Source organism: Acipenser ruthenus, chromosome 57 (assembly GCF_902713425.1).
Source record: "Acipenser ruthenus chromosome 57, fAciRut3.2 maternal haplotype, whole genome shotgun sequence".
NCBI classification, from domain to species: Eukaryota; Metazoa; Chordata; class Actinopteri; order Acipenseriformes; family Acipenseridae; genus Acipenser; species Acipenser ruthenus.
In genome coordinates, this window is record NC_081245.1 from 4,512,135 (window position 1) to 4,537,987 (window position 25,853).

At 45.1% G+C, this 25,853-nt stretch overlaps 3 protein-coding genes across 5 annotated transcripts; 1 reads left to right on the forward strand and 2 right to left on the reverse strand.

The window, feature by feature from the left end:
• Positions 1-7,261: 7,261 nt before the first annotated feature.
• On the reverse strand, positions 7,262-11,184 carry LOC131724873 (gastrula zinc finger protein XlCGF7.1-like). 2 transcript variants are annotated; one of them, XM_059017856.1, is made up of 2 exons: positions 11,047-11,184; positions 7,262-9,527 (listed from the first exon to the last, which is right to left on the reverse strand). In XM_059017856.1, exon 2 carries the CDS (start codon positions 9,475-9,477, stop codon positions 8,887-8,889), a length of 591 nt encoding a protein of 196 aa, XP_058873839.1. In that variant the 5' UTR covers positions 9,478-9,527; positions 11,047-11,184; the 3' UTR covers positions 7,262-8,886. The 2 variants fall into 2 exon arrangements, with proteins under 2 accessions (XP_058873839.1, XP_058873838.1); XM_059017855.1 differs by lacking the exon at positions 11,047-11,184 and adding an exon at positions 10,454-10,706.
• Positions 10,796-14,833, reverse strand: LOC131696527 (zinc finger protein 112-like). 2 transcript variants are annotated; one of them, XM_059017729.1, is made up of 2 exons: positions 13,893-14,833; positions 10,796-12,601 (listed from the first exon to the last, which is right to left on the reverse strand). In XM_059017729.1, the coding sequence occupies exons 1-2, from the start codon at positions 14,326-14,328 to the stop codon at positions 11,400-11,402; spliced, it is 1,638 nt and encodes a 545-aa protein (XP_058873712.1). In that variant the 5' UTR covers positions 14,329-14,833; the 3' UTR covers positions 10,796-11,399. The 2 variants fall into 2 exon arrangements, with proteins under 2 accessions (XP_058873712.1, XP_058873711.1); XM_059017728.1 differs by having other exon boundaries at positions 10,796-12,607; positions 13,893-14,832.
• A 603-nt stretch (positions 14,834-15,436) lies between these two features.
• LOC131724863 (zinc finger and SCAN domain-containing protein 2-like) lies at positions 15,437-21,520 on the forward strand. The gene is made up of 4 exons (XM_059017837.1): positions 15,437-15,668; positions 17,080-17,422; positions 18,937-19,624; positions 21,127-21,520. The coding sequence occupies exons 2-4, from the start codon at positions 17,089-17,091 to the stop codon at positions 21,158-21,160; spliced, it is 1,056 nt and encodes a 351-aa protein (XP_058873820.1). The 5' UTR covers positions 15,437-15,668; positions 17,080-17,088; the 3' UTR covers positions 21,161-21,520.
• Positions 21,521-25,853: the final 4,333 nt, after the last annotated feature.

The following is a 25,853-nucleotide window of genomic DNA, read 5'->3' on the forward strand; positions in this document are numbered from 1 at the left end:
ATATCTACATCATCATATGGAAGGAAACGTAAATGGATGGAGACGCAGATGGATCACATTAGTTTACTGTAAAGCTACGTCTTAGTTGGTGCTTATCTTGGCGAGAGCCGAGTTCAAATCAGCATGAAGTTTGAACATCTACTCTCGTGTAATGGAAATCATAACACACTCTCATATACTAAAACTTTCAAATTCATGAGCAAAAAAGGGCTACAACTAAATGATCAACAAATCCCAGACACACATAATTCATTAACTAAAGAGATAGATACATAGATCACAGATAAAAATAGGTTACTTACAAATGTCATAGTTTCATGTACAACTGTCCCTTCTTCAACTCAACCCAACTCAACCCATTCTCACACAACCAAACCCAACCCAATCCAACCCCAACCCAACCCAACGCCATCCCAACCCCAACCCTAACCCAACCCAACCTCACACAACCCAAACCAACCCATCCCAACCCAACCCATCCCAACCCAACCCCAACCCTAACCCAACCTCAACTCCAACCCAACCTCACACAACCCAACCCAAACCAACCCGTCCCAACCTCACACAACCCAACCAAACCCATCCCAACCCAACCCAGTCCAACCCAACCCGTCCCAACCTCACACAACCCAACCAAACCCATCCCAACCCAACCCCAACCCAGTCCAACCCAACCCAACCTCACACAACCCTAACCCAACCCCAACCCAACCCAACCTCACACAACCCAACCCAACCCATCCCAACCCTAACCCATCTCCAACCCAACCCAACCTCACACAACCCTAACCCAACCCCAACCCAACCCAACCTCACACAACCCAACCCAACCCATCCCAACCCTAACCCAACTCCAACCCAACCCATCCCAACCCTAACCCAACTCCAACCCAACCCAACCCAACCCTAACCCAACTCCAACCCAACCCAACCTCACACAACCCTAACCCAACCCCAACCCAACCCAACCTCACACAACCCAACCCAACCCCAACCCAACCCAGCCGCTGACTCACTGTGTGTGACCCTGAGCGAGTCACTTCACCTCCTTGTGCTCCGTCCTTCGGATGAGATGTAAAACAAACAAGCTCCTATTGGAAGTGACTCTGCAGCAGCAGCAGCAGCAGTTGTTGATGATTCAGAGTTCACCCCTAATGACAAATTAATAATAATAATAATAATAATAATAATAATAATAATAATAATAATAATAATAATAATAACTGCTGCTGCTGCTGCTGAGTCACTTCCAATAGGAGCTCGTTTGTTTGACGTCTCATCCGAAGGACGGACCACAAGGAGGTGAAGCGACTCGCTCAGGGTCACAGGCAGCGTGTCACTGGCTGAGCTGGGATTTGAACCCGGGATCCTCCTGGTATCCAGCCTCTTTCTCTAACCACTGGACCAACAAGCCTCCATTCACAATGCCTGCAGCAAATATCTGTACACTGAACACCATTATTATTATGTTCAGGTTGAATAAAAAGAGAAGAAGGGAATCAAGATGGATTTTATTCAGGTAGGCATCTTAGATACATCAACCAGACTAAAAACAACCCTTATATAATGTGCTTTATAATGCTTCCCTATGCTTTACCAGACCTCTCTGTGCTTTACAATGCTTCCCTATGCCTTACCACACCTCTCTGTGCTTTACAATGCTTCCCTATGCTTTACCAGACCTCTCTGTGCTTTACAATGCTTCCCTATGCTTTACCACACCTCTCTGTGCTTTACAATGCTTCCCTATGCTTTACCAGACCTCTCTGTGCTTTACAATGCTTCCCTATGCTTTACCACACCTCTCTGTGCTTTACAATGCTTCCCTATGCTTTACCAGACCTCTCTGTGCTTTACAATGCTTCTCTATGCTTTACCACACCTCTCTGTGCTTTACAATGCTTCCCTATGCTTTACCACACCTCTCTGTGCTTTACAATGCTTCCCTATGGTTTACCAGACCTCTCTGTGCTTTACAATGCTTCCCTATGCTTTACCACACCTCTCTGTGCTTTACAATGCTTCCCTATGCTTTACCACACCTCTCTGTGCTTTACAATGCTTCCCTATGCTTTACCAGACCTCTCTGTGCTTTACAATGCTTCCCTATGCTTTACCAGACCTCTCTGTGCTTTACAATGCTTCCCTCTGCTTTACCAGACCTCTCTGTGCTTTACAATGCTTCCCTATGCTTTACCACACCTCTCTGTGCTTTACAATGCTTCCCTATGCTTTACCAGACCTCTCTGTGCTTTACAATGCTTCCCTATGCTTTACCACACCTCTCTGTGCTTTACAATGCTTCCCTATGCTTTACCAGACCTCTCTGTGCTTTACAATGCTTCCCTGTGCTTTACCAGACCTCTCTGTGCTTTACAATGCTTCCCTATGCTTTACCACACCTCTCTGTGCTTTACAATGCTTCCCTATGCTTCACCAGACCTCTCTGTGCTTTACAATGCTTCCCTATGCTTTACCACACCTCTCTGTGCTTTACAATGCTTCCCTATGCTTTAGCAGACCTCTCTGTGCTTTACAATGCTTCCCTATGCTTTACCAGACCTCTCTGTGCTTTACAATGCTTCCCTATGCTTTAGCAGACCTCTCTGTGCTTTACAATGCTTCCCTATGCTTTACCAGACCTCTCTGTGCTTTACAATGCTTCCCTATGCTTTACCAGACCTCTCTGTGCTTTACAATGCTTCCCTATGCTTTAGCAGACCTCTCTGTGCTTTACAATGCTTCCCTATGCTTTACCAGACCTCTCTGTGCTTTACAATGCTTCCCTATGCTTTACCACACCTCTCTGTGCTTTACAATGCTTCCCTATGCTTTACCAGACCTCTCTGTGCTTTACAATGCTTCCCTATGCTTTACCAGACCTCTCTGTGCTTTACAATGCTTCCCTATGCTTTACCAGACCTCTCTGTGCTTTACAATGCTTCCCTATGCTTTACCAGACCTCTCTGTGCTTTACAATGCTTCCCTATGCTTTACCACACCTCTCTGTGCTTTACAATGCTTCCCTATGCTTTACCAGACCTCTCTGTGCTTTACAATGCTTCCCTATGCTTTACCACACCTCTCTGTGCTTTACAATGCTTTATGCTTTATTGCACTGTGCTGTGCTTTTATTATGGGATATTGTATAAGTGTTTTTTTATATATAATTAATGTCATATTAACAGTAATAATTGTAACAGACAGAGACTAATCACATGTTACAAAATACCGGAACCGATTGTGTTACCAGACGTCCCGGGGTAACCGGGATGGTGAGAGTTTTCAAAATTCTTTTTTTTTTTTTTTTTTTTTTTCGGAAAACAGTTCAATTTTTTAAAATCGTCCCGGTTTTGCTGTTTGTTTGTTTTTTTACACGTTTACTTTTAAACGCACACAAAACTGTAGGCGGGTGCTCAAGGTGACGTATATTATATTATATTATAACGTGATATATATATCATACAGATTGAGTACGTTAATATCTGGGTTTATTATTATTATTATTATTATTATTATTTATTTATTTATTTATTTATTTATTTATTTATTTATTTATCATTAGGGTTTTGGTTATTTTTAAATAAAAAAAAAATGTTTTGATCCGATTTCTGGCACAAGGAAACTGACCAATGAGAAGCGAATATTCGTGAAGCAGCGTTTAAATATTCTGAATATGAGACGATCAAGTACAGATAATTTAAAACGAGATCAGTCCTGTCCGTGCTTTATAGAAGCAACCAATACATCTATAATTTAATAATCCGACGCTTCTATTAACAGATTGAGTACGTTAATATCTGGGTTGTTTATTATTATTATTATTATTATTATTATTATTATTATTATTATTATTATTATTATTATTATTATTATTATTATTATTATTATTTATTTCTGAGCAGACGCCCTTATCCAGGGCGACTTACAATCGTAAACAAAAACACATTTCAAGAATCACAGTACAAGTATTAATACAATTAAGAGCAAGATAAATACAACGACTTTAACTTTCAATAAAGTTTAAATGTTAGCGTTCACGGTCGTGTGTGTTTTGTGAGGGATACACACAACGCTGTATTCTGATTTTACAGCGGTATAGACACCAAACACACGAACATGTAGCTGCAGCATCGGTTCAGGGCAAATTATCAACACATTTTCGCGGACAGGGGGAGATGAGACTATCAGAGAAGATAAACTCATTTTTTAAAAAAAGGGAACTGACCGAAACATGAAAAAAAGCCAGCGTTCAAGCTAATAAAACCAAGGATTTCATTGTAATAGTGTGTAATAGATAATATTTAGTCATGATCTATTATAGCCCGGACTGAGTGTTTTCTAAATTCTGTACAGCGATGTTTTCTTAATATAGTATTTCTGGCTGTTTTTAAATTTTTTGTGAAATCCTGCAAGTATTTGAAAAGTTGATGAAGTTCCCGTTCTGTCGATCAATTATCTAAATACAGCGTGCTTACTTAAAAATGACTTTAAGATCATAAGAAAGTTTCCAAACGAGAGGAGGCCCCATTCAGTCCATCTTGCTCGTTTGGTTGTTGGCAGCTTATTGATCCCAGAATCTCATCAAGCAGCTTCTTGAAGGATCCCAGGGTGTCAGCTTCAACAACATTACTGGGGAGTTGGTTCCAGACCCTCACAATTCTCTGTGTAAAAAAGCGCCTCCTATTTTCTGTTCTGAATGCAAAAAATGTAGGAGAGGCAGCTACAGTTTTATACAGAAGAACGCAGAATCACCCACACGCACACCCTTCCTGTATACACACACCGGGCTGGGACTCCTATCGCACAGCAGTGTGATCCAGTCCAGGTTTTACTATCAGCTTGATCAGCCCCCAGTGTGTCTAGCTAACAAGCTCAGGTGTGTCTGATTATTAAACTCCTAGTGAAACCAGGACTGGATCACACTGCTGTGCAGCGGGAGTCTGATTCCCAGCCCTGCTACATACAAAACTATGGCTATTGAAACTCAGGGGGACTGAATCGTGAAACGTTTCTCATGTTTTTCTATGGCACAAATGCAGCGCCACAATCGGGAGATTAGTTGCCCTCCATAATGAATTATACACTGTTCCTAACTCGCTAAAACCTGACTCCTTCCATTTAACGCGTTCATTTTAAATAGGTTTATTTCGAAACGCTTGCTAGCTTATTATTAAACCTTCTTATTTTTAATATTAGTTATTCTCAAAAAGGCTCTGTCTGGAAACCCCATGCGGGTAATATAGATAAATAAAACTGCATTACAAAACTAATTAAATTCATCGCGGAAACTCCCCAGCGGCTGCTTTCTCTCTCTCTAAACAAAGCACACTACAGTTGTCTATTTTCTGAAAACGTCACTAGCAGTGGGCGTGGTTGGTTGGTACCGTCGCCTGTTATTGGCTGCAGAAACACTCTTGATCCAGTTTGCGAGGCTGATTGGCTGGCCTCCCTGTCAAACGCCGGGGAGGAGGTGTTTATGAAACTGGGTTGCGGCGGTCGCCATGTTGGCTCTTTCCGCGCTGTGTTTTAATGCGCAGTGCTGACGGCGCGGAGCCAAAATGGAGCCAGTTTCTACCTTTAACTGCGCTGTGCAGCGAGGGCTCAGTGTTTTGTTATTGTACGGGCCAGCTGCTGTAGATGTAAGATACTATGGGTAAAGAAAAGAACGTAACGAGACAGGAGAGAGGAGAGAGAAAGAAAGAGAGAGAGAGAGAGAGAGGGAGAGAGAGAAAGGAGAGGAGAGGAGAGAGAGAGACAGAGGGAGAGAGAAAGAGAGAGACAGAGGAAAGACAGAGGGAAAGAGAGAGGAGAGAAAAAGAGAGAGAAAGACAGAGAGGAGAGAAAGGAGAGAGAGGAGAGAGAGAAAGAGAGAAAGACAGAGGGGAGAGAGAAAGGAGAGGAGAGGAGAGAGAGAAAGAGAGACAGAGAGGGATAGAGGAGAGAGAGAGAAAGACAGAGGGAAAGAGAGAGGAGAGAAAAAGAGAGAGAAAGACAGAGAGGAGAGAAAGGAGAGAGAGGAGAGGAGAGAGAAAGAGAGAGAAAGACAGAGAGGAGAGAAAGGAGAGGAGAGAGAGAAAGAGAGAGAAAGACAGAGAGGAGAGAAAGACAGAGGGGAGAGAAAGGAGAGGAGAGGAGAGAGAGAAAGAGAGACAGAGAGGGAGAGAGGAGAGAGAGAAAGACAGAGGGAAAGAGAGAGAGAAAAAGAGAGAGAAAGACAGAGAGGAGAGAAAGGAGAGAGAGGAGAGGAGAGAGAGAAAGAGAGAAAGACAGAGGAGAGAAAGACAGAGAGGGGAGAGAGAAAGAGAGAAAGAGAGAAAGACAGAGGAGAGAAAGACAGAGAGGGGAGAGAGAAAGAGAGCGAGAAAAGGGAGAGAGAAGGGGAGAGAAAGAAAGAGGCGAGGGAGAGAGAAAGGCAAGAGAGAGGAGAGAGAGGAGAGAATGAGAAAGAGGAGAATGAGAAAGAGGCGAGAGAGAGATTGTTAGAGGGCATTCATTTCTGTTTTGTTTCTTCACAGGAAGCTGTTCACAGTCCAGTTTGTTTACATTCCCCAACACTAATTTGACCGCCCCTTCTTACTGATTGATTGACAGTGTTATCATTGTATTTCTATGTCTTGCTGTTTTGAAATGTTTACTCTTGCTTGTGATGCTGAAGTCTTATTTGTTTTGACTGACACGAAAGGCGCTATATTATAAATAAACACAATGGCATTGAAAACTGACAGTCCAGTTTGTTTACCATCCCCCCCACACTAATCTCAGCGCCCCCTTCTTCGAAGGCTGCTTGTTACAACACAGTAAAGAGACAGAGGCGTGTTCTGGGGTGTTCAGCACACCTTTGAAAACAAAACAGTGGAGGGAGCTTATTGGCTTGATGCCATGGCAACCGCACTCACTCATTTCTATTCAAATCTATTGGTGTGTTTGTGATGTCACTTCCTGCACAGTTAATGCTGTAACGAGCTGCTGGTTCGTTTGCTTTTGTATTTCTTGTGTTTGAGATTCTGCGTTGTTCTAAATAAAACTGTAGCTGCCTCTCCTACAGATTTGATCCTGGTACATTTTTTGCAAAATCTACCCTCAACAAGGTTGCTAGTTTTGGTATCCCTTATGAAACGGCATTTCTAACTCCAAAATATTCTGTTTACATGTGCATTTCCAGACACACGCTCTCTTACATAAAGATGATGTCAAATTACAAAGTACATTCAAATTCATTTAGACATACTGCAGACTGAAAAGAGAAATGAGACTCAAATTAAGAGGACAGGTTACGATGTTTATTAATAAGAACATAAGAAAGTTTCCAAATGAGAGGAGGCCCCATTCAGCCCATCTTGCTCGTTTGGTTGTTAGTAGCTTATTGATCCCAGAATCTCATCAAGCAGCTTCTTGAAGGATCCCAGGGTGTCAGCTTCAACAACATTACTGGGGAGTTGGTTCCAGACCCTCACAATTCTCTGTGTGAAAAAGTGCCTCCTATTTTCTGTTCTGAATGCCCCTTTATCTAATCTCCATTTGTGACCCCTGGTCCTTGTTTTTCAGGTTGATAAAGTCCCCTGGGTCAACATTGTCTATACCTTTCAGGATTTTGAATGCTTAAATCAGATCACTGCGTAGTCTTCTTTGTTCAAGACTGAATAGATTCAATTCTTTTAGCCTGTCTGCATACGACATGCCTTTTAAACCCGGGATAATTCTGGTCGCTCTTCTTTGCACTCTTTCTAGAGCAGCAATATCCTTTTTGTAACGAGGTGACCAGAACTGAACACAATATTCTAGGTGAGGTCTTACTAATGCATTGTAAAGTTTCAACATGACTTCCCTTGATTTAAATTCAACACTTCTCACAATATATCCAAGCATCTCATTGGCCTTTTTTATAGCTTCCCCACATTGTCTAGACATTTCTAAGTCAACGTAAACTCCTAGCTCTTTTTCATAGATTCCTTCTTCAATTTCAGTATCTCCCATATGATATTTATAATGCAGATTTATATTGCCTGCATGGATCTCAAATAATAACACAAACATTATGAGCCACAAAAACTTAAACACATCTATCGAAATAACATTTTCAAATCATTGGTGCGATTTTTTTCAAAGGTAGCTATTAAAGCGAGGATAACCTCCCTCTGCTGAAGCACAGCTACTGGTAGAATTTAGATTGGACTGCCCATTTCTACAGCAAAAGTTTTCACATCACCTATAACACAAACATCATTTGTGAATATATCCATTATGTTTTTAAAACCTTTTGTTTCTCAGGTGTTGATATGAAAGTCAAGGCTTAGGACAAGGATCAAACACTGTCTCCACTAAACAGCCCTGAACTGTCCCATTGTCTCCTCAGTTCATACCTCGTCTGAACTTTGTTTTCTGTGGCATATTTTAGCCTCGAGTTGGTTAGTAGACCTCTCCTTCCTCCACGATACACCTGGAGTCCTTCTCAGGTCTATATAAGAACATGAGAAAGTTTCCAAACGAGAGGAGGCCCCGTTCGGCCCATCTTGCTCGTTTGGTTGTTAGTAGCTTATCCCAGAATCTCATCAAGCAGCTTCTTGAAGGATCCCAGGGTGTCAGCTTCAACAACATTACTGGGGAGTTGGTTCCAGACCATCACAATTCTCTGTGTAAAAAAGTGCCTCCTATTTTCTCCTATTTTTCTATTGCCTGTGTGCAGTACCTTACACTTTTCTCTATTAAATGTCATTTGCCATGTGTCTGCCCAGTTCTGAATGCTGTCTAGATCATTTTGAATGACCTTTGCTGCTTCAACAGTGTCTGCCACTCCTCCTATTTTTGTGTCGTCTGCAAATTTAACAAGTTTGCATACTATACCGGAATCTAAATCATTAATGTCGATTAGGAATAGCAGAGGACCTAATACTGATCCCTGTGGCACTCCACTGACGCTTCACCTTGACCGCGGGGCGTGTGAGTCTGGCTGTGCTGTTTGAGTCCAGCGGAATGTCTAAAGCTCCTCCCACACTGCCCGCAGCGGTACGGCTTTTCTCCAGTGTGAATCCGCTGGTGGATCCGCAGCCCGTCCACGCGGGTAAAGCTCCTCCCACACTCCCCGCAGTGGAACGGTCTCTCCCCAGTATGGATTCTCAGGTGGTCCTGCAGCGCCCCCTTCTGGCTGAACCTCTTCCCGCACTCCGCGCATGGATAAGGGGTCTTCCGCGCGTGAGTCCGTCTGTGTCTCTTCAGCGGTCCGAGCTCGACGAAACGCTTCCCGCAGTCCGGACACGGATGTGGGATTCGAATTCCGCTCCCAGAATGCTTTGCTTCTCTGTCGCGGGCAGGGGAATGCCTCACCCCTGGGCTGGCTTGAGCCACAGCGGAGCAGGTCAGTTCAAAGGCTTCCTCCAGGAGGTGGAGAGGTCCCGGTTCAGCGGGTTGGAGTTGGGGAGTCTCCTCTTCGATACAGACGGACTCCCCAGTCTCTTCTTTGACGCGCACGGCTCTCATCTCTACTGAAGCTGGTCCTGCGTCAAATTCAGCCCAGTCCGCCTCACTCCCTGCGTCAGAAAACAAAAGCAGAATAAATTTGAGGACGGTCTACAGCTCTGAGCACAGCGTTCGGATCGCCTGGAATTTCAGGACTGAGACAGGAATTAAAAATGAAAAAAACGACACCAACATAACTGAGATGTTTTACTTAACATCAAAGTCTACAACAGGAGGATTTGGTGTTAGATTTTGAAGTTTTTCAAGTGACAAAGCAGTGTGGAATTGTTAACAAGGGAACATTATTCAGTAGCTTTCACTGGACTCTATGAAGCTGAGGGAGTTCATTCTATATAGAGGGGGTGGAATTCAATATGTTAACAAGGGAACATTATTCAGCAGCTTTCATTGGACTCTATGAAGCTGAGGGAGTTCATTCTATATAGAGGGGGTGGAATTCAATATGTTAACAAGGGAACATTATTCAGCAGCTTTCATTGGACTCTATGAAGCTGAGGGAGTTCATTCTATATAGAGGGGGTGGAATTCAATATGTTAACAAGGGAACATTATTCAGCAGCTTTCATTGGACTCTATGAAGCTGAGGGAGTTCATTCTATATAGAGGGGGTGGAATTCAATATGTTAACAAGGGAACATTATTCAGCAGCTTTCATTGGACTCTATGAAGCTGAGGGAGTTCATTCTATATAGAGGGGGTGGAATTCAATATGTTAACAAGGGAACATTATTCAGCAGCTTTCATTGGACTCTATGAAGCTGAGGGAGTTCATTCTATATAGAGGGGGTGGAATTCAATATGTTAACAAGGGAACATTATTCAGCAGCTTTCATTGGACTCTATGAAGCTGAGGGAGTTCATTCTATATAGAGGGGGTGGAATTCAATATGTTAACAAGGGAACATTATTCAGCAGCTTTCATTGGACTCTATGAAAACCGTCACACTGATCAACAGACATAGAATCATGTTCTTACCTGATCCGTGATCAGGTTTTAATTTTTTTTCAGTTGTTTAAATCTGTAACGGTTCAACAGCACAATCCAGAGATCAGCAGAACGACTTTACAAAAAAGCGAACGGGTCCACAGCATCACCGTCCCTGCCTTGTGTTTTGCCTCCATCCCCGATAGCACCCCTGTGGTTTGCCGCGTTCGTTTCTAATCTGTGATCCTCACAAGCGATCGCCACGTTTTTTAAAAGCCAACGCTAAAAGGGGACACTGGCTTCTGTGGGGGGGGGGGGTGGGGGGTGGGGGGGGGTCTGTTGCGGATCAAAGCCATCAACCAAACCTGAGCTCCAGTCCCACTGTGACTCCCGTGTGATGCAAAACGTCCTGCCACAGCTACACATATACATCAATCCAAATCTGTACAGAAGGGTTTAGCGATCTCTCACTCTGGAGCGAGCTGTGTTGGAGTTTGCCGACCACTAGATGGTGCTGTTGCTGCTTTATAGACCCCCTATCCCCCCTTTGTGTCATGTGACCAGGGCTGGCAAGCGGGGTACAGGAGACCGACTCCCCTGAGTGGTATGAGAAATCGTTCTCTAGTACGTTTGAGTATTTGTACCTGCGATTCCTGCCGAGGAGAATAAACACAGTCGACATGTTCAGGAGCTGTCCGTGCGACTTTTTAAAACCCACTGCTACTGAAATACAGCGCCTGGCTGTTCCCTTCTAGTTTTATGTTGATGTTTTTGTCTCCTTCATAAAAAAACTGGAGTCGAGGCTTTTGGAAATCCAGCAAGAAGTCTCGCTGCGATGTTTTTGTTTTGGACCGTTTCTAAAAAACAAGAGTTTACTGACAAAAAACGCTTGCTGTATCAAATTCCTGAAAGCCACGAATGACTTCACACGCTTGCACTGACCACATTTCCTTAGAACACAAATCCCAAACTCTCATTGGCCGTTGTCTCCCGCTGTTTATAACCCGTACTGAAGCGGCGTCTTCCAGTTTGCGCGGTCCGAGTGTGAATTCTCCCTGCTGTTTGCCGGCCCCTGGCAGCGATGCGTTTTGAGCTGCTGGGAGTACGTGAACCTGGCGCCGCACGCGTCGCAGCGGTAGGGCTTCTCTCCCGTGTGGATGCGCAGGTGAGTTTTAAAAGCAGACAGCTGATTGAAGCGTTTCCCGCAGGCGGCGCAGTGGTACGGCTTCTCTCCCGTGTGGATGCGCTGGTGGATCTTCCGGTGCTCCAGACGGCTGAACCGTTTCCCGCAGTCCTCGCAGTGGAACGGCTTCTCTCCCGTGTGGATTCTCCGGTGGTCTCGGAGGTGAGCCAGGCGACGGAACCTCTTCCCACAGTCGGGGCAGCGGTGCGGTTTCTCACCCGGAGCGATTCCCAAGACGGGAGGGCGGCTCGACGGTTCCGAATGCTCGTCGTGGACACGGGTGTTGTTATGGTCCGAGTCGGGGACTTCAGTGCAAGAGTATTCGAGTTCAGGGAGCTCCTCTTTAATGCGCACGGTTTCTATTTCAGCTCCATATTCATGGCGGTGGACAGTTTCTATTTCAGCTCCACGTCCACGGTTGTGGACAGCCTCTATTTCAGCTCCATATTGATGGCTGTGGACAGTTTCTATTTCAGCTCCATATTCACGGCGGTGGACAGTTTCTATTTCAGCTCCATATTCACGGTTGTGGACAGTTTCTATTTCAGCTCCACGTCCACGGTTGTGGACAGCCTCTATTTCAGCTCCATATTGATGGCTGTGGACAGTTTCTATTTCAGCTCCATATTGATGGCTGTGGACAGTTTCTATTTCAGCTCCATATCCACGGTTGTGGACAGTTTCTATTTCAGCTCCATATTGACGGCTGTGGACAGTTTCTATTTCAGCTCCACGTCCACGGTTGTGGACAGCCTCTATTTCAGCTCCACATTGACGGCTGTGGACAGTTTCTATTTCAGCTCCATATCCACGGTTGTGGACAGCCTCTATTTCAGCTCCATATTCACGGCTGTGGACAGTTTCTATTTCAGCTCCACGTCCACGGCTGTGGACAGTCTCTATTGCACTCCCGTCCTCTTGGCTGTGGACAGACTCATTGGGTTCCTCTTTAACAGGCACCAGCTCTGTCTCTGTCTCTGGTCTTGTCGTCTGATAGGCCAGTTTCCCCGCAGCACCTGTGTCTTGGGAAACAGAAGACAAGAAGGCGATTATCCACACTGCTGTTTCAGTCAGTACATATTCCAAAACCTCCCAATAGAAACGCTGTTCAGCGATGAAGGACGCTTGCGGTTCAGTCTTTTGGGACTTTGGCAATCGTTCCTAATTTGCACCACAGCCGTTTCAAACTCTGAAATGAAGCAGGAGGCCGGGGGGCGGGGCTCATATCTGAATATTCGGCACGGTTTGGCGTGCGGGAAGCCGTATCCATGCCAACCAGAAACGACAGGACCAAGAGCAATACGAATTCACAATATGGGTGCGCGAGAAAGTTCAGAGGGGAAGAAACGTCCCCACAACATCTTCACATAGAAAGGTGAGTACAGTTCCCCCTTTTCCAGATTTTTTGGAAGCATTTATTTCAATGAAATGTGACAGTTCCGTGTGTGTGTGTCTCTGTGCTTTACAATGCTTCCCTATGCTTTACCAGACCTCTCTGTGCATTACAATGCTTCCCTATGCTTTACCAGACCTCTCTGTGCTTTACAATGCTTCCCTATGCTTTACCAGACCTCTCTGTGCTTTACAATGCTTCCCTATGCTTTACCAGACCTCTCTGTGCTTTACAATGCTTCCCTATGCTTTACCAGACCTCTCTGGGCTTTACAATGCTTCCCTATGCTTTACCAGACCTCTCTGTGCTTTACAATGCTTCCCTATGCTTTACCAGACCTCTCTGTGCTTTACAATGCTTCCCTATGCTTTACCAGACCTCTCTGTGCTTTACAATGCTTCCCTATGCTTTACCAGACCTCTCTGTGCTTTACAATGCTTCCCTATGCTTTACCAGACCTCTCTGTGCTTTACAATGCTTCCCTATGCTTTACCAGACCTCTCTGTGCTTTACAATGCTTCCCTATGCTTTACCAGACCTCTCTGTGCTTTACAATGCTTCCCTATGCTTTACCAGACCTCTCTGTGCTTTACAATGCTTCCCTATGCTTTACCAGACCTCTCTGTGCTTTACAATGCTTCCCTATGCTTTACCAGACCTCTCTGTGCTTTACAATGCTTCCCTATGCTTTACCACAATAAATACTAGATCACATTTTGGGTTACTTGCAAGTTATTTTTAGTAACACGGATGAAAATGATTCCTATTGCACAGCAGTTTCACCCAGTCCAGGTTTTCCTTTGAGCTTGATTAGGCCCAGGTGTGTCGGACTCATCGTAAAACCAGGAGCGGATCAAACTGCTACGCAAGCCGCTATTTTCTAACCTCATTAATGAAAAATACAAACAAATCACCTGTTATCGCTCTTTCTCCAATCTCGTCACAGTTAAGGTTTTCCTTGGTTTCGACTTCCTCGATTAAAACGGGTCTCTGCTCGGCTGCAAACGCACGGTCCTCGGCGACTCGCGGGTCGTTCAGCTGCTCCCTGAACCGGACGCACGTTCCGGTCCCGTCCTCGGTATAGTTCTGTACGGCACGACTGAAGCTGACGGCTGATGGCGGACTTCGGGCGGCGCTCATCATCAGGCACTCTCGCATCGCTCTCAGCTCCCGCTCCGACATTTCCAGCCTCAGCTTCAGTTTTTCGTTCTCTTTCTCTTTTTCAGCAAACCTGCCCCCCACGGTTTTTGTAATTTCCCACAAGACGGTGTCCACGGCAGCTTTGAGTGCGCGCTCGACAGTAGAGGCGAGCTCGTCGTGAAAGCACGACACGGACACGCTGACGTCCATCTTGTGTGTCGTGTCTCTTAAATAAATATGGATTTGTCAACAGCCCGGTGTGCTGTAATATTTTCCGAAGACGCTCGATCCGATTTCAACTGGCGTAGCAATTCTGTATTGGGATTTGTGCGTGTTAAATTACTAAAGCAGTCTTATGAACGATTGAGTTTCGTATCTCCACCGATTCATCATGTGAACGCAGAGACCCGACCTCCAAAAACTCCCACATAAATAACTATCTCTTATTAGGACGCTGCAAGTCGCATTCAACTCTGAGCAGATGACCGAGGTTGTGTTCACATTAACACAAACGTTTTCTCTCATTGATGCACACGAACACGTTCAAATTCTCAGCGTCTCCGGCTGTAATGCAACGCATCACAAAAAACACACATGAAACCCCCACCGGTGTCGTATGCGTGTCTGTGGGCTCTGTCCTCAGTGCGCATGTGCAGAGCGCGTCCTCTCACGGGAACGAGCGTTTTTCTCTTTGCGCGTCCACGTCAAGCTCATTCTGCGTCGTGAACGCGCGGTTGGTGTCTGAATGTCTCGGTTTTTGTTTTTTTTAAAAATTTCTCTTGCAGAATTAAAAGAACACTTTTGTATTTATCACGAATCTGACGACGTGTTCAGTTTTGTCTTACAATTAAGAACAAAGTATTTTTACACGGTACATTTTGTTCACATTTTTGCGGTACAATAGTTTAAATCCGTATTATTATTATTATTATTATTATTATTATTATTATTATTATTATTATTATTGCAGCAGTGTGGAGTAGTGGTTAGGGCTCTGGACTCTTGACCGGAGGGTCTTGGGTTCAATCCCAGGTGGGGGACACTGCTGCTGTACCCTTGAGCAAGGTACTTTACCTAGATTGCTCCAGTAAAAACCCAACTGTATAAATGGGGAATTGTATGTAAAAAATAATGTGATATCTTGTAACAATTGTAAGTCGCCCTGGATAAGGGCATCTGCTATTTTGCGAATGCTCACTGTTACCCTTTTCCAATAGATTATTATTTATTTCTTAGCAGACGTCCTTTATCCAGGGCGACTTACAATTGTTACAAGATATCACATTATTTTTTTATATGTGTATTTCAAGCAGTGGGATTCTCCCCTCTTCATTGGCTGAACCAGCCCGGGCGAGGGTTCTGATTGGCTGGCCCCATCACCTGGCTGTGACGAATCCGGTTCAATTGAAATTGGAAACGGAAGCTACGTCCGGTTTTGTTTTGATTCGGCCCGAGTCGTTTTATTTTATTTAATTTTATTTTTTTCTTCGTCTTCTTTTGTGTTTTCTTCAACGAATATAACATTTTTGAGCCGCAGGACAGCGCATAAGGTGAGACACTGACGCGCAGAACAAAACGACACAAAAACGCCTTTGAATTTGTGTCAACGTTTGTTAACATTATTAATTAAAAGATTAGGAATTGATTCACTCTAGACATTACGTTATAACATGAGAACAGTAACGCTTTTAATTGTAGCATACCGTTTTTTGGTCAGATTTAACATTCTGTAGTGTAGCTTTGTTTTCGTGAAGACACGAGTGTTTATGCCTCGTAGAGACACACACACACCCCTGCCTAAAACGTACACCTTTTGACCTCTAATATTATTCAGGTATGGAAATAAAGACTCCTATTCCACAGCAGTGTGATCCAGTCCTGGTTTCACTGGGAGTTTAATAATCAGACACACCCTGAGCTTGTTAGCTAGACACACTGGGGGCTGATCAAGCTGGGAGCAGTAAAACCTGGACTGGATCACACTGCTTTGCGATAGGAGTACGTGCAGAATCAGTCCCCTCGAATTGTTTTTATAGTGCCCGTTTAGACTCCCACGCCACAGCAATATCTTCCAACAGCTCGGGAGGACTGAAGGTTCAGTGGGCGTCCTCCGATCCCTGTGCCAGTCGCTTCTCTTTACACCCAGGGGCTTGAGAGCAGGTCAGCGCGCTACTGACCCCTAGAGGTCAAAGGCCAGTCCCGCAGGTGTCCGCTCTGAGCTCACCGGGGCGCCTAGCCAGCAGGGTGCGCTGCATCTGCCTTGCACTCCCCTCAGAAAGCAGTGAAAGGGCTGGAGCAGCAGTGTGGAGTAGTGGTTAGGGCTGTGGACTCTTGACCGGAGGGTCGTGGGTTCAATCCCAGGTGGGGGGACACTGCTGCTGTACCCTTGAGCAAGGTACTTTACCTAGATTGCTCCAGTAAAAAACCCAACTGTATAAATGGGGAATTGTATGTAAAAATAATGTGATATCTTGTAACAATTGTAAGTCGCCCTGGATAAGGGTGTCTGCTAAGAAATAAATAATAATATTTGTTTATTTAGCAGATGCCTTTATCCAAGGCGACTTACAGAGACTATGGTGTGTGAACTATGCATCAGCTGCAGAGTCACTTACAATTACGTCTCACCCGAAAGACGGAGCACAAGGAGGTGAAGTGACTTGCTCAGGGTCACACAGTGAGTCAGTGGCTGAGGTGGGATTCGAACCGGGGACCTCCTGGTTACAAGCCCTTTTCTTTAACCACTGGACCGCACAGCCTCCTGTCAGAAATAATCATTTACAAAATCAACAGCATAAAATAATTCAAGCAGAACAAACATTTCAAACAATCGTAATAGAAAATAAAACCACTTCTCACCAGCTGAGCTGCTCAAGCTGGGGGGGGGGGGGGGGCCCTGTTAAACACGTTTTCAGTTCAGTCGCTATGGAAACGTGTGTCGTGGTTGTGTTCCCTGCACAGGTGCTGGCGATGAGAAGGGTCCGGTCTGGCAGGACTGAGGGCAGCAAGGCTCCAATCAGGTGGGTTGTGCGTGAGGACATGACCATTCAGATCAAAGAGGAGGAGACTGAGCTGCAGTGTGACCAAGAGAGACCCCAGGGCTCACAGCCGCCCCAGTTCCACACCCAAGATGGCCGCTCACAGCCGCCCCAGCTCCACACCCAAGATGGCCGCTCACACCAAAGAGCATGCCACACCCAAGATGGCAGGCTTGACACGGCAGCCGGTCTCAAAGTAAATGAGATCACTGCAGGAGAATCCACTGACGAGGAAGAAAGAACACCATCCAGTATCACTGTGACCTGTAAGCAACACCTTATTATTATTATTATTATTATTATTATTATTATTATTATTATTATTATTATTATCAAACCATTTTAAAATCACTCCTTTGTTATAATGTTACAGAAACCCCTGCAAAGTTTATATGTTTATTCATATTTTTAAGAATACTGCATAACCACACACTTCAGAAACCAGCTGGGCAATGCGTTTATCAGTTTTTTTTTTACTGTGGAGCGTTTGCTAAGGATAAAGCCCATTCCTGCCTTATTTCCCAGCACATTGAAACACGAGGTTATATCATCACACACATTACACAGCAGGGCGCTTTTCCATTGGCTGCTCGCATCCCAGATGTGCTGGTTACACTCAAGCACGTGTTGGGACAGCGTGTTTAACAGAGGCTGCACAAATCATAGACTTCATTGAAACTCACACTAGCCCTGCTGCTGCTGCTGCTGCTGCACCCAGTCCTGGGGTTCAGAGCTCCCCTCAATGAAGTCTAGTATTATTATTATTATTATTATTATTATTATTAATATTGAAATGATCAGGAGCCAGGAGTTTGAGCAGGGTTACAAACTCACACTAGCCCTGCTGCTGCTGCTGCTGCTGCTGCTGCACCCAGTCCTGGGGTTCAGAGCTCCCCTCAATGAAGTCTAGTATTATTATTATTATTATTATTATTATTATTAATATTGAAATGATCAGGAGCCAGGAGTTTGAGCAGGGTTAGAAACTCACACTAGCTCTGCTGCTGCTGCTGCACCCAGTCCTGGGGCTCAGAGCTCCCCTCAATGAAGTCTAGTATTATTATTATTAATATTGAAATGATCAGGAGCCAGGAGTTTGAGCAGGGTTACAAACTCACACTAGCCCTGCTGCTGCTGCTGCTGCTGCTGCACCCAGTCCTGGGGTTCAGAGCTCCCCTCAATGAAGTCTAGTATTATTATTATTAATATTGAAATGATCAGGAGCCAGGAGTTTGAGCAGGGTTACAAACTCACACTAGCCCTGCTGCTGCTGCTGCTGCTGCTGCTGCTGCACCCAGTCCTGGGGTTCAGAGCTCCCCTCAATGAAGTCTAGTATTATTATTGTTAATATTGAAATGATCAGGAGCTAGGAGTTTGAGCAGGGTTACAAACTCACACTAGCCCTGCTGCTGCTGCTGCTGCACCCAGTCCTGGGGTTCAGAGCTCCCCTCAATGAAGTCTAGTATTATTATTATTATTGAAATGATCAGGAGCCAGGAGTTTGAGCAGGGTTACAAACTCACACTAGCCCTGCTGCTGCTGCTGCACCCAGTCCTGGGGCTCAGAGCTCCCCTCAATGAAGTCTAGTATTATTATTATTAATATTGAAATGATCAGGAGCCAGGAGTTTGAGCAGGGTTACAAACTCACACTAGCCCTGCTGCTGCTGCTGCTGCTGCTGCACCCAGTCCTGGGGTTCAGAGCTCCCCTCAATGAAGTCTAGTATTATTATTATTAATATTGTTGTTGTTATTTCACAGTGTTGGTTTTATTCCTGCAGTGGATGAATCGGAGGCAGAGGAGCTGTGTTTCCCCTGCCCTCACTGCAAGATCTCCTTCACTGGGGCTCAGTACCTGAACAAGCACATCAAGAACAGCCACCGAGAGCACTTCACCCTGATCCTGCGCGCGCGCTCCGACAACGTGGAGACACGCCCCTCCTGCTCCAGCCCCGCCCCCTCCTCCTCCTCCCCTCCCCTCCACCGCTGCGGGGAGTGTGGCAAAACCTTCCACCACTCGGGGGATTTCAAACGCCACGTCCGGAGCCACACAGGAGAGGCTCCTTACCCCTGCCCCGACTGCGGCAAACGCTTCACCAACTCCGGCAACCTCAAGACCCACCGGCTGGTCCACACGGGAGAGACGCCCTTTCAGTGCCCGCAGTGCGGGAGGAGCTTTGGCCTCCTGGGGAACCTGAAGATCCACCAGCGCATCCACACGGGAGAGACGCCCTTCCAGTGCCCCCAGTGCGGGAGGAGCTTCAGGGAGTCCGGGAAGCTGGGCATCCACCTCCGGAGCCACTCCGGAGAGGCCCCCTACCGCTGCTCGGACTGCGGGAAGACCTTCTCTCTCCTGGGGAACCTGAAGATCCACCAGCGGCTCCACACCGGAGAGATGCCTTACCTGTGCGCAGCCTGTGGGAAGAGATTCACCTACTCCTACCAGCTGAGAACACACGCCTGCACGCTGTGAGATTCACTTCCTTACCAGCTTTCACTGGACTCTATGAAGCTGAGTGAGTTCATTCTATATAGAGGGGGTGGAATTCAATATGTTAACAAGGGAACATTATTCAGCAGCTTTCATTGGACTCTATGAAGCTGAGGGAGTTCATTCTATATAGAGGGGGTGGAATTCAATATGTTAACAAGGGAACATTATTCAGCAGCTTTCATTGGACTCTATGAAGCTGAGGGAGTTCATTCTATATAGAGGGGGTGGAATTCAATATGTTAACAAGGGAACATTATTCAGCAGCTTTCATTGGACTCTATGAAGCTGAGGGAGTTCATTCTATACAGAGGGTGATGATGCAACACATTTGGCCAGAGGTGTATAGCTTTTGTAAAACCCAGGAATGTGTGTGTGAGTCTCAGTGTGTGTGTGTGTGTGTGTGTGTGTGAGTCTCAGTGTGTGTGTGTCTGTGTGTGTGTGTGTGTGTCAGTGTGTGTCTCAGTGTGTGTGTGTGTCTCAGTGTGTGTGTGTGTGTGTGTGTGTCTCAGTGTGTGTGTGTGTGTCTCAGTATGTGTGTGTGTCTCAGTGTGTGTGTGTCAGTGTGAGTCTCAGTGTGTGTGTGTGTGTGTGTCTCAGTGTGTGTGTCTCAGTGTGTGTGTGTGTGTGTGTGTGTGTCTGTGTGTGCGAGTGTGTGTGTGTGTGTGTCTCAGTGTGTGTGTGTCAGTGTGAGTCTCAGTGTGTGTGTGTGTGTCTCAGTGTGTGTGTGTGTGTGTGTCTGTGTGTGCGAGTGTGTGTGTGTCTCAGTGTGTGTGTGTGTGTGTGTGTGTGTGTCTCAGTGTGTGTGTGTCAGTGTGAGTCTCAGTGTGTGTGTGTGTGTCTCAGTGTGTGTGTCTCAGTGTGTGTGTGTGTGTGTGTGTGTGTCTGTGTGTGTGTGTGTGTGTGTGTCTCAGTGTGTGTGTGTGTGTGTGTCTCAGTGTGTGTGTGTGTGTGTGTCTCAGTGTGTGTGTGTGTGTGTGTGTGTGTGTGTGTCTCAGTGTGTGTGTGTGTGTCTCAGTGTGTGTGTGTGTGTGTGTGTGTGTGTCTCAGTGTGTGTGTGTGTGTGTGTGTGTCTCAGTGTGTGTGTGTGTGTGTCTCAGTGTGTGTGTGTGTGTGTGTCTCAGTGTGTGTGTGTGTGTGTGTGAGTCTCAGTGTGTGTGTGTGTGTGTGTGTCTCAGTGTGTGTGTGTGTGTGTGTCTCAGTGTGTGTGTGTGCGTGAGTCTCAGTGTGTGTGTGTGTGTCTCAGTGTGTGTGTGTCTCAGTGTGTGTTCTTTAATAGATGATGTGCTTGTAGTTCCAGCTGCCTGGTAATACACTACATCCCCGCTAGATGGCGCTGCTGCTTTCTAAAATAAAGACACTTGCTTTACAGAACTGAAGAGCAGCCCTAAGCATCCTCTCTCTCTCTCTCTCTCTCTCTCTCTCTCTCTCTCTCTCTCTCTCTCTCTCTCTCTCTCTCTCTCTCTCTCTGTCTCTGTAGAAAATGTATCCCTTCCACCCCAGCCCTGTTCTGACTTGTTTAACTGAACCAGTGAATCCTCAGAACCTCACGCTGTTCATTCATGATCTCATGTTACCTGTTAAACCTGGAGTGGATTTATGACCCTCCAGGACCGGGATTGATTGAACAATCCTGGATCAGAACAAGGATGACATCAAACATCATAAAAATTTAAGGAAGCAGAGCGGACCGGCTGCCAGAGTGCTGTTCAGTGTGCGGATTGCAGCTGCAGTGCAGACGTGAATCAGGGAGGGAGGGGGGGGGGACGCTGAAGTGTACAGGTTTTTCGTGTTCGTGTCAATTTCTGGTTCGTTGTTAAATGGTACAGCTGCGCGGTTAAGACGTGGTCTGGAGAGAAATACAGTAGCTGTTGAAATTTTATTTGTTAATCTCTTAATAAAATGATACACGCGTTGCCTCGTTTTTCCATTAGATTTGATTTAATGTTAAGTTGGGGGGGGGGGCTGCCTAGTCATGTGCTGATGCAGAATCACTGGGGTCCTTTTAAAGGGTAAATGGGGGGGGTAGTAAAATAGAGCACTGTACGTCCCCCAAGTGCTGCTAAGTTTTTACACTGATAACTGTAAAGTGTGTTTCAAAGCTCTTTTCAAAATGGCCACTGGGTTTTGAGATCTGTCCTCTAATAATAATAATAATATCGGTTTTTATATAGCGCCTTTCGTAGAGGACCATCAGCACAAAGCGCTTTACAGAACTATATGCAGAGTCGCTTACAATAGGACGTTGGTTGAGCACAGCGAGGTGAAGCGACTTGCTCAGGGTTACACATAGTGAGTCAGTCAGTGGCAGCAGTGGGATTTGAACCCGTGACCTTCTGGTTACAAGCCCTGGACTTTAACCACAGGACCACACCTCCTCCTATAAATCAGGGGTGTCCAAACCCTGGTCCTGCAGGGTCCCCGTCCCTCCTGGTTTGTGCACCAACTGTTCCCTAAATTACTTAATTGGACCAATTTAGCTTCACGGCTCCGACTCTCTGGAACTCTGTCCCAGCTTTGGTGCGTGACGCTCCCACCGTCGCTCGCTTCAAATCAGCTCTCAAGACCCTCCTGTTCTCTCTTGCTTTCCATGCTCTTTAAGCCTGATATCTGCTATTAGGACAGCACCAGGATTGGAGACCCCCTGTCCTAAGTCAGTGGTTCCATTCCAACTGAGCCCTCAAATTACTTGACTAGTCCCCCCCCCCCGTCCCCCGTCCCCCCCCCCCCCCCCCCCCGTCGATTAAATCAGTTTGTCCTATAAACGCGTTTCTGAGTGTGACTGCGAGACACGAATGACTTAACAGGGATCGACTGAAGTCGTAGAGGAGAATAGTCAGAAGCTCTAATTATGGTCTGTTAATATCACACTGGTTAGAAACACGCTCTCGGGAGGCATACCCGTGATCTATGGGACCACCACTAGGGGCGCAGTGTATTGCTTCTCAAACGGGGGTGGGTGACGCACAGGGTATCCCTATAAAAAAACATTCAGCTTAGTCCAATGAAGCACGGCACCGAACACTGATATCACAGGTCATTTTATCTAAATAAAGATTACAAGCTGAAATTGATATCTCTTTCTGTAGATACCGTTGTGGTTTCCACGTTTCGAACGCTACGTGTGCTGTGGGTTTGTAAAAATGCACACATCTCATTAAACCATTTTAAACCTGTAACAAACTCGATCCAAATTGTTATTTGTGTGTGTGTGTGTGTGTGTGTGTGTGTGTGTGTGTGTGTGTGTGTGTGTGTGTGTGTGTGTGTGTGTGTGTGTGTGTGTGTGTGTGTGTGTGTGCGTGCGTGTGCATTGCAATCTTATTTTTTTTCTGGGTTGGTACGTTAATGTTGCTTTTCGTTTTTTTACTCCAAAGCGATTCAATGTGTGAACTTCAGCGGGCTGTATATTCGACTTTATGAACCGAAATGAGTTCAATCTACAGGCCGGGAAACACGCTGAGAAACGCGTTAATTGTCCGTAGTTGCAGAGAGCCACTGGTGTCGGCGGAATAGGGGTGTGGTGTTTTTTGTCCGTTCATCTAAACTGGCTTCTGTATTTGGTCATGGCGCAGTATAGAATTATCAGTTACAGTTTGCCGTGCAGTGTGTGACTAATCCTCAGCCTATGGTAATGATCTGAGCATTCCTGAAGTTATATTCACTGTGCTGAAGAGGGCTCGTCTTACACCCGCGTGTTTGCTCTGAAGAGAAGAGGAGCATCTTATACACAGTGTACTGTACAGATCTGTACAAACGCGTAGCGTCCACTACAAGTTTTGGGTTGAGACATGATCCAAAAAAAAAAATATGTGACATCATTATTTATTTACATGACGTAATCAAAGAAAACTACAAAATGATCTCGCCAAAAAAAAAGGTCTACCGGAAGTCATAATAAGAACATAAGAAAGCTTACAAAATCGAGAGGAGGCCCCATTCAGCCCATCTTGCTCGTTTGGTTGTTAGTAGCTTATTGATCCCAGAATCTCATCAAGCAGCTTCTTGAAGGATCCCAGGGTGTCAGCTTCAACAACATTACTGGGGAGTTGGTTCCAGACCCTCACAATTCTCTGTGTAAAAAAGGTGCCTCCTATTTTCTGTTCTGAATGCCCCTTTATCTAATCTCCATTTGTGACCCCTAGTCCTTGTTTTTCAGGTCAAAAAAGTCCCCGGGTTGACATTGTCAATACCTTTTAAGATTTTGAATGTTTGACTCAGATCGCCGCGTAGTCTTCTTTGTTCAAGACTGAACAGATTCAATTATTTTAGAAGTTTTTTTTTCACTTGTGTTGAGAGAGGCCCTGTTTTAATTTCGAGGGTCCAGATGTATGGAATTCAACTCTTGTGCAGAGTCCCTTATAAAAGTGTCCCACAGTAAAAGCACAGCACAGTGTAATAAAGCTTAAACACGATAAAGCATTGTAAAGCACAGGCGTTGTGAAGCACAGAGAGGTATGGTGAAGACTATTAATAAACCAGGTTGACTGTGGTAAATGTATAGTAAACCCATGGGAAAAAGCATGGGAAAACTGCAGAAATACCACGGTGGACTTTTATAAGGGGGTTGATTGAGTCCAATGAAAGCTGCTGAATAATGTTCCCTTGTTAACATATTGAATTCCACCCCCTCTATATAGAATGAACTCCCTCAGCTTCATAGAGTCCAATGAAAGCTGCTGAATAATGTTCCCTTGTTAACATATTGAATTCCACCCCCTCTATATAGAATGAACTCCCTCAGCTTCATAGAGTCCAATGAAAGCTGCTGAATAATGTTCCCTTGTTAACATATTGAATTCCACCCCCTCTATATAGAATGAACTCCCTCAGCTTCATAGAGTCCAATGAAAGCTGCTGAATAATGTTCCCTTGTTAACATATTGAATTCCACACCCTCTATATAGAATGAACTCCCTCAGCTTCATAGAGTCCAATGAAAGCTGCTGAATAATGTTCCCTTGTTAACATATTGAATTCCACCCCCTCTATATAGAATGAACTCCCTCAGCTTCATAGAGTCCAATGAAAGCTGCTGAATAATGTTCCCTTGTCAACATATTGAATTCCACACAGCTTTGTAGTTTTCCAGATACAGAAAAAAAAACGACAAAAATTGAAAAATGTGACAGTTCAAATTCTAACATGAAATATCACTGTACTACTGTTATGGCTTCCGGTAGAATTTTTTTTTGCGATATCATTTTGTCGTTTCTTTGATTACATGATGCTAAATAAAATATCTAAAATTATGCTAATACAGTTGTATTTTTTATTGTGTCTCAATCCTAAAATTCAAAGTGATACAAAAATTTTGTCCAGAGCTATAGTTAGTTCCTTGACTTCTGTCTGAAACGAAACTCGCCTCTCAGAAATGCTTCTCCAAAATTAACCTCCCTGTTCGGATTCAGCTGTCGTGACACAGGGCGCGACACCGACTGTTCCTTCGACACAGGTCGAGAAACTCTCAAAGGAATTTCAGTTTTGGTTAGACGTCTTAAATTACCCATTTCGTTTTTATTTTTAGAAAGGCTTTCGGTCCGGCTCTATTTTCAAAAGCGCCTTTTAAGAGTCGTCAGTGTTTCATCTTTGAAATTCCTTGCCTTCGAACATAAGAAAACGGGCCCCTTCACAAGACCTAAATAAACGTGTTTTTGAAATCTGACCAGGGCTGCAAATCCTGTCAATGTTGACTATAACCACGATCACGCGCAGCACATTGAGATTTCTTTTTATTATTTAATGGTTTTATTTTGTATCCATGTTTTTTGCGGTTGTTTTAATTATCCAGTTTGAATGATTTGTCCTTTTTTGCCATTGTTATTTCAGCCTTTATAATGAACTAATTTTGCTTCTCTAACGGTGGGGGGGGGGGGGGGGGGGGGGAGTTATTTTATAGGAAAACAGCAATGCAAAAAGAGAGTAGAGAACGCGCAAAAATTAGATTTCAATGTCTTTATTTATGTGTTTATGTGTTTACTAGGCTGTGTGGTCCAGTGGTTAAAGAAAAGGGCTTGTAACCAGGAGGTCCCCGGTTCAAATCCCACCTCAACTCATTGTGTGACCCTGAGCAAGTCACTTCACCTCCTTGTGCTGCGTCTTTCGGGTGAGACGTAGTTGTAAGTGACTCTGCAGCTGATGTATAGTTCACACACCCTAGTCTCTGTAAATCGCCTTGGATAAAGGAGTCGGGGGCGGTGGGGGGTGTTG

Coding starts and splice junctions, on each gene's coding strand:
- LOC131724873 (XM_059017856.1), bottom strand. CDS start 9,477: ATGAGAGCCGTGCGCGTCAAAGAAGAGACTGGGGAGTCCGTCTGTATC.
- LOC131696527 (XM_059017728.1), bottom strand. CDS start 14,328: ATGGACGTCAGCGTGTCCGTGTCGTGCTTTCACGACGAGCTCGCCTCT. Junction 12,608..13,892: donor TGGAGAAAGAGCGATAACAG/GTGATTTGTTTG, acceptor CTGTTTCCCAAG/ACACAGGTGCTGCGGGGAAA.
- LOC131724863 (XM_059017837.1), top strand. CDS start 17,089: ATGAGAAGGGTCCGGTCTGGCAGGACTGAGGGCAGCAAGGCTCCAATC. Junction 17,423..18,936: donor ATCCAGTATCACTGTGACCT/GTAAGCAACACC, acceptor TTATTCCTGCAG/TGGATGAATCGGAGGCAGAG. Junction 19,625..21,126: donor AGAACACACGCCTGCACGCT/GTGAGATTCACT, acceptor CTGTCTCTGTAG/AAAATGTATCCCTTCCACCC.